Below are 8388 nucleotides of genomic sequence, written 5' to 3' on the forward strand. Positions count from 1 at the left end.
GATATACCATTGCTTAGTCATTTGCTCTTCTATCATGATAAGCGCTGGATTATTAGCATACGACTAGATCAGTCACTAGTAGCCTTCTTCAGTATCGTCCATTCAATCTCATGTTCAACCTTCATTAATTAACTTGCATCTTCTACCAGCAATGACAGAGTCACACTAAAGTACTGTATTGCAACCAATTGGAAATACGGTAGTTTTACTTTTCTACCGTCAAGGATTTTACTGTACTGTACAGTATATTAATCACAATTCATGAATAACGATGCAATAATTGCATGGAATTTCTTTAATTTTCGATCAGCGAAGAACAGAGCAAATGCAGTCGCTTAAAAGATGCTTTAAAAGTCTTCTTCATTCTCTTTATGAGTTCAACAGTTGCGTATCACCCATACCGGGAATGCTGAATATAAAAATCGATAGGAAACTGTATACGACGTCGTGCATTCATTGAGTTACTCTACTGTATTCAAATCTACTAGAAACCATGCCCAAATGAAGAATATCATTCTATTTGATGTATCAGTAGGACAGCTAGAAACTCAGTATCCAAAGTAACTTATGCAAAATGGCTACGGCTAGCGTACAGCAATGTTTCCTATCCGATGGTATTTTCATCAAGTTCAAGAAAAGTATAAATTGCAATTTATTGCTCTCGATGCCACCATTTTTATCCCTCTAGTCAAGTCAAAGATTAGGAAATGTGTTCATGTCGGTATAAACTAGTGTATTTGCACGATGGTTTTAGTTCCATTTTGCCAGTTGAAAGGGTACACTAGGACTACTGTATGCAGTACAGTAGAGTATTGAACATTGTTTTCAAATAGGTATCCGTCTTTCCGGCCATCTGTCAAAGGACCGTACACTGAGTGTCTGAGTAGAGTATTGAACATTGTTTTTATTAAATAGGTATCCGCCTTTCCGTCTATCCGTCGAACATTGGTTTCAAACAGGTGTCCGTCTTTCTGGCCATCCGTCAAAGGACCGTACGCTGAGTAGAGTATTGAACATGATCTTCGAATAGGCATCCGTCTTTCTGGCCATCCGTCACAGGACAGTACACGACACAGAGTCCCAGTGTAGTACATTTGGACAGATACACAGAGGTATCCATCTTTCTGGCCATCCGTCAAAGGACCGTACACTGAGTAGAGTATTGAACATTATCTTCGAAGAGGCATCCGTCTTTCTAGCCATCCGTCACAGGACAGTACACAGAGACTCTACACAGAGTCGAGTACAGCACATTTGGACAGATATCAAATAGGTATCCGTCTTTCTGACCATCCGTCAAAGGACAGTACACACAGTCCAGTACAGTACATTTGGACAGCAGTCCAATAACACCATGAGCAAAAGCGACAAAAAGTCACGCAGTGTAAAATAGGTTAAATGCACACCTGAATGGGATACACTACTATGTCAAGTTACAAGCTCTCTACTGTAAGTACTGTAGCCGCCAGATCGAGCGGACGATTGTTTCCAGCTGGATATCCTAGTTACAGCCATGCCGGAAGGTAAGTTTGATGGCTGCCTGAAGAAGGCTAATGTTGATCGTCTTGATTTTACTGGATTGCATCAAATGGATAACATGAATCGTTTAAGATGCCATTTGATGCATTTTCTTTTATATCCATAGTTCAAAATGAACCGTTTTCCAACCCCATTGCTCCTCCAACCTTTCATAGGGGTGAATCGAAGGAGGAAAAGTAGGTGCTACCATAATTGCCATAGTGCGTTTCGTAGTCGGCGATTCGCTTAGTCGATGCAACATCCATTGCTCGATATCAACAGGACGATTGAGATAGCGATGACATTGATAGTAGAATCATGCAGAGCATGTCGTAACCTAATTAAAACGGTAGAAAGGATAACGGTTATAGTGACTGATTCATTTTACTTTCGTTGTTTTAAAGGCTGACGAATGACGACTTTCGTCGTATGTTGATGACACCACGTCCAAAATCCTCCGAATTCTCCACGTAAGCCATAAATGTGTCTTGCTATCCATCTTATATAAAGTGTCAATTTGCTTGTAAACCGTATGATTCATCAATTTAGCATAAGTAAGAAAGATGAGAAAGATACTGCTCAAATTAAACGTCATAAAAAAAAGAGGTAATGCAATCGTGATGGTAACAATTATTTTAAACTGCATGTTCTTTCCTTGATAACTTGCCTGGGTTAACTTGGTACCGTATAAACTTTCAATACCGATTAACTTTATTTTAAATTCATGTTCTATACAGTACTATGCAGTAGAAGTAGAGCAGTTGCTTTGAACTTTGCGTCATGACACTTTTTATGATGTTTACCAGTTGTGATATTGCAGTAAACAGGACAACCAGACTAGCAAATCAATGTGTTATAACTTTAAATTATTGTTTCTTACTTTATTCAGCACGACTCAATTTGCCAAAGAAAAAAGTGAAGAAGATCAATGGAAAAAGGAAATTGCCAATAAATATCGCGATAGAGTATGTATTCATAAATATAAATGTAGTAAAGACACAGCCATGCCGATATTCTCATCCGTAAAGTAGAAATAGTCTTATTCTACTGTAGAACAGCAGTAGGCAACAATTAGAGAGGGTCTCCCTTGGATCGTTCTTATAATACTGTAATAATAAGTCATAGAAACATACAAAGTATACTCCTTTTAGCGATGCATACGATTCATGATTTGTGAACTAGCGTACAGCAAAGCAAACACCGTCATTTCTTTATCAACTGGATTGTAAGCGACGATTTTACCTAAGAATCATATTTTTATTGTACACGATACTATCCAATCAACGCACGCAGGCTAAAGAGAGACGCGATGGGGTAGATACAGATTATCAGAATGCAGCATCTCATACTGATACGAGATACAGAACGATTGGGCCATTAGGCGAATCAGGGTGAGTAGTTTTACTTTTGCAGTTACGTCCAATAGCTGTTATATGTCATTTCCTCAAATAGCACTCCAAAAGCGATATATCAATGCAGTCATTATTACAAAATGTTACTATAACATATTTCAGAGATAGCGCTGCTGAGAGACGTATAAAGGAAATTCAGGAAAGTAAATATCTTGGTGGTGATATGGAACATACTCACTTGGTGAAAGGTCTCGATTTTGCATTACTGCAAAAGGTTTGCAAACATATCATAACATATCATAACGGATAGTACAGAATACTTCGTCTAGAGTTCATATACTGATATCTCTGATATCAAATAATGTACAGCTAAATTGCTACTTGGTGATACATATTCAAATGTTTACAGCCACTCTAAATAATCTGATTATCATGTGATAATTTAAAGGTACGAGAGCAAATGACTACTGACGAGCGAGATGAAATTATAGAAGAAGAGGACTTGTCAACCCAAAATAAGTATGTTCATCTCCCTACTATGAAATTATTCACAAAGGACTTTGTTCATTTAATTCTTACAATGTAATTACCTACAACCAATAAATTGTCAGAGTTAAGCAAGTTGAAACTGAAGAGATTTCATTTCGAACAAGATTAGGTAAGAAATGTGCATTTTAGTTTACTATTATGTCTTAGCAATACCGCACCCGTTAGCTATCTTGGCAATCTCAACTTGACTGTCATAGGATCTAGGATTAATGTATTATAAATCTTTTCATCAACTTTAGCCAAAAATATTCATAATATTGTTTTTAAATCTTCGCTACCGCTACGAAACGAGTTCTTTGCTTCTGGAAGAATGGTAAGCCTTCTTCTTATGTAAATAGATTAAATCATTTGGGCATCAACGTACTCCACTCATAATTATATGCTAACTATTTTTGTAGGCTTACGCAGTTGATTTGAATGATGATGAAGGCGAGAGTGATATTCCGACTACAATTATTCGAAGTAAAGCTGATTTCCAAAATGCTGAGGTTATTGTTTTACCTTTGCTTATCATGTATTTGGAAACCGTTGCAAGTCTCTCCAGTATGCCATAATAACTTTTTCCCTTATTTTGATTGCAGACACAAAGTGATATTTCAACCAATGACATTGTAATAAATAAGTTAACGCAGATATTGGCTCACCTAAGGCAAGGTTTACGAAGCAAAAAACTGAAGAAGAAGGAAAGAGCTGGTAAAGAACATGTTACAGCACATTCTCAGGAAAGACCTAAAGTGATAGCACCGGAAGGGAACATGAGGTATCAATGTGTGCTTGTAATTTCTTTTTTTGTTAACTAAAGTATGAGCAACTTATAATGTAATTGTCAATTTTCATTTCTACTCTTTGGAATTGCGCAGCATTTTCGATGACGTTGGATCGGATTATTTACTTGACTTAAAGTCAAAGAAAGACAAGAAAAGTCATCAAATGCAACCCGGTACATATTTTAAAAAGCCCGTCGACGATAACAATGACAAAGACGACGAATTTATGACGATATCATCCAAAGATTATGTAAAAAAAATAACAGAAAAATTTTCCAAAAAGGAGGTTAATATCAATTTTGAGGATTGAAAATTTTGTGATATCGTAATATGATAACTCATATAAGTTATTCGTACCTTTGAATTGTGGTCAACTATTATTGCCGACGCTAAGAACCGACAACAGCAAAACATAAAGTGAGTGGATGTTCTGTATTAAAATCATACAAAATTATTTTGCTGTACACTCTCTAAATATTATTACACTTCACAAAAATTTATATAATATCGTTCTCAATTTACATTTACAATACCTAGAGCGAAAGCTAAGACGGTTCCAGCGAAGAAAAATCAAGGTGTTGGTAGTAGCTTAGACTATTACGCCGAATGCTATCCTGGGTATGTAGTTACATCGGAATTAACTCATCATGAAATAATGCGTGTTGCACAGAATGACTAAATTACGATATTGTTTTATATTGGATTACATATTGCAGTGCTATGGAAGTAGATGATGCCATGGCTGATAGCGATGAAGAAGCTGACTATTCGAAAATGGACATGGTAATATTAAATGTGTCTAAATTATGTTACTCTGTGTTAATATCAGAAGCTACCACAGCTTGTGATATGTCAATAACCGAGTTGAAATCAATAAATATACATCATTTTTATTTCAGTTATTAAAAATTGTCAATTAAAATTGTAACATAGGGTAATAAAAAAGGTCCTGTTGGCCGATGGGATTTTGAAAATGAGGAAGATTACAACAAGTACATGGAAAAGCGTGAAGCTCTACCAAAGTATGCTACAGCTTTTGTAGTACTTTATATTGCAGTACTAGCTCTACTTATCACCATATCTATGATATGCTGATCATTGCTTGTCATTCCAGCGTAGCTTTATTTAACCTTTGAATCATATTTGTAGAGCTGCTTTCCAGTTCGGAGTCAAGATGGCTGACGGAAGAAAAACTAGGCGTCAAGGTGTAAAAGATGATAAATCAAAGTTAGATCGTGAATGGCAGCAAATCTCTAACGTAATCATTGTTTAATTTTCTTAGTTTGAATTATGTAACATTTGCTGTAAACGTACTATGAAACGCACAAATCAGAAAATTGATGGTGTTTTATTTTATTTGGATAACAGATCATTAAAAAGCGCAAGGAAATGGGTACCGGAGGTCCCGTAAGGTAATAATGGCTCGTAATATTGATTTGCAGTAATGTGGGGTTCGATACTCGGATATTTAGATTAGGGTAACAATATTCCTGGTAATGAATGCAATATTCTATTCTCTGTTTATTTAGTGGAAGTGCTAAGAAATTGAAGGAAAGCGACTAAAAAGAGTTGTCTGTTACTATTCCCTTTATATCACCTAAAGTTGTCCGATTTAAGTTAAGTCATCTTTCCCTAGATTACTTCGCTGACAAGTAACTATGGCCTTGTTTATGCACTTATGTCAACATAAACCACAGCATAGGACTGTTGATGTAAATAGAGTAGGACTTTAGCCTTGGCAATGCAACTGAATGTTTCAATGTGTATTTGAACGTTACCTTGTATTTATATGGACGAAAATATCTTTTATGCCTCACGACCGTTTGTGGTATATTAAAGTTAACTGTAATTCTACCATTTTTAAATAAATTTGTAAACTTGCTGCTATGGAACCATTTAGCGTAAAACCCTTCATAGTTGAAACTCACAAGATTAATTGGATAATTTATCCTGAAAATTTCTTGTAAAAATAACTGTAAACGAAGAAAGTAATGTAATGGGTGATATATTCTCATACATATTTGGAATACTGACTCTAATATCTACTACTTTATCTATTAGTAACTTAAACCGATGAGGTGCTGAGATAGATCCTGTCATTGAGTAAATGTATTCTTTCTACAAAACATAGCCTCTTGTTAACGATCCTTAAATGGTGTGAATACGTTCGCAAATGGATTTATGCAATACAGTCATACCTTACAGTGGGTGACGGTGCTTGGCATGTTTGATTCTGTTTGTTTCAATTGTAATTTGTTGATTACTCTATTTCTTTGAAATAACTCGCATAAAACATAAAATCTATATTTGTTAAGTGCTCTACACTAATATCCATAGCAATGTTCGTCGATGGGTCTTGCACTCGTATTCTGTTTTGGACTCTTGGTACTTAATCGACGATCCTTGGTTTACAGTAAACTATGAGACTGCCCGTTCTAGTTAAAATTTCAAACCAAACGTATTTAACATTTGAAATGCAATAATATAGATGTTCGTTTATCTGAGGCTTTGAATTTACCATGATGCCACAAAAAATGTACAATAATAAGGCTCCATCGTACAGAAAGCATAGAGGTATTGCTTTTATTAGACAATTTTATCAGCGGAATATTTAACGAAAAGCGTACGATAGTAAGGCTTCATCGTAAATCAGGTGTACTGTAAAGTAAGATGCCGAAGAAGAAAAGTAAGGAAGACTCGTTGTGCAAGTCATGAACACGCATGTACATACGCTATTACACTGTACTATATACTCTAATAGAAATTTGGATCAACTTCCAGCGATACAGGTGCACATATGTATATGTTAAAGTCCGAAATACAGTAATTTCACTTAAATTTTTGGGCTTTAGCCGGATATAATGCATAATGGCCGATTATGGGTTTTGGCCGCAACCTATATAATAGAATACAAATTACAGACTCAATATAATCTTCATACACCACCAACTAATCAATACTGCAATTTCACAGTGTTTTGCTTATGGAGCTTAAGGTCTCAATAAAGAAAGCTTTTTGTTCAGTATATAAGTTTACCTGAATATATTGACTTTTCTTAGAATTAAAAATTATAATTGCAATTGCTTAGCCTACTTTACCAAGAACAAATTCAGTATTTACCTATGTTTATCACTTTTACTACACTTTACCCATCAGAGTGTTCGAGTGAAGCTCTATACCACAACAAAATTGGTTATTGACTTCAAAATATACCTGCATTAGTTTATATCATGCATGATACATCTGCAAGTTTTGATTCTCCATTTCTTACTGATACTATTAAATTTCCTATCATTTCTAATCATATTATAATTTTAATTGTCAAAGGTTTCACCTCAAATGAGGATGGAATCGCCGAAACTGAACCTAATTCAAATTTAGCCAGTTATAGCTGATTTTTGCTTTCTATGAGAAATCATTCAGTTGCTCTTGGCCTGCATGTGATACAACTGCAGCGAAAATTTCTACGGTACTATTATTTCAGTAAACAGTGCTATCGCTTCCAAGCTTGTTCAAATTCTCCAACCAAGTATACTAATACGAACCTCCTTACAGATATTGACTTTAATTTTATTTAACATCTCTTTAAATTATAGGATACTAGTACAAACTCCCGTCGCTTTGCTGACGGTTTACGATAATGTGCTCATTTAACAGATAGTATTACCATTTGTCGTACTCAGGTAGACCTGTCAGAGGTTCAGTAACTTTATACCGTGTACTGTGTACTATGAGGTAGTGCGCCTATATATGAATCTGAGGAATATTGCTGAGCGCAATCATAGCCGCAGCAGCAAAGTATTAGCTTCGTAGCGTCCGCAAGTCCATTTACAACAGCACCTTCACTAGTTCCGAACGCAAGTGCTTTTTCATCAATCCATTTCCACATTTTTTGGCACAGAGCCAGGCTCGAATCTCGGCTAATACTGTTTGCCCATTTATAACAAAGCCAAGTTGTGCATGGTAGGTACCATATAAAAACACAAACTTTATAATAGAACCACTCTAAGGAGTCGAACGTGTAATACCATACAACCACTTCTGTGTATACCAGCAGGAAAATACAATGAAAAACAGGGATTCCAAGGAGTAGCAATTTTACCGCATTGCAGTCATCACCAATATGTTTGAGTAAAAATCTTTTATCAATTTCTATCTCTTTTTTCTCTTCTGTATATAGGGCTTCTGCAGCTTCGCGTACA

At 35.7% G+C, this 8388-nt stretch overlaps 2 protein-coding genes across 2 annotated transcripts in view; one reads left to right on the forward strand and one right to left on the reverse strand.

Annotated features, from left to right (window-relative positions):
* Positions 1-574: 574 nt before the first annotated feature.
* TRIADDRAFT_64358 (uncharacterized protein) lies at positions 575-5872 on the forward strand (the record flags this gene model as incomplete). The annotated part of the gene is made up of 22 exons (XM_002117482.1): positions 575-614; positions 916-959; positions 1463-1523; positions 1646-1715; positions 1923-1988; positions 2068-2124; positions 2408-2483; positions 2812-2909; positions 3033-3144; positions 3319-3389; positions 3482-3528; positions 3659-3732; positions 3818-3907; positions 4001-4179; positions 4280-4359; positions 4534-4603; positions 4724-4804; positions 4903-4969; positions 5120-5208; positions 5336-5444; positions 5555-5598; positions 5716-5872. 22 exons carry the CDS (start codon positions 575-577, stop codon positions 5747-5749), a joined length of 1659 nt encoding a protein of 552 aa, XP_002117518.1. The 3' UTR covers positions 5750-5872.
* A 2023-nt stretch (positions 5873-7895) lies between these two features.
* Positions 7896-8388, reverse strand: part of TRIADDRAFT_61559 (uncharacterized protein) — a gene marked incomplete at both ends in the record, with an annotated part of 2193 nt that continues 1700 nt past the window's right edge. The window contains one exon of the mRNA XM_002117531.1: positions 7896-8227. Coding sequence (XP_002117567.1) covers positions 7896-8227 — 332 coding nt within the window. The remainder of the gene's footprint in view (positions 8228-8388) is intronic.

The sequence above is a fragment of the Trichoplax adhaerens genome, genomic scaffold, assembly GCF_000150275.1.
Source record: "Trichoplax adhaerens TRIADscaffold_25 genomic scaffold, whole genome shotgun sequence".
Taxonomy (NCBI): Eukaryota; Metazoa; Placozoa; class Uniplacotomia; order Trichoplacea; family Trichoplacidae; genus Trichoplax; species Trichoplax adhaerens.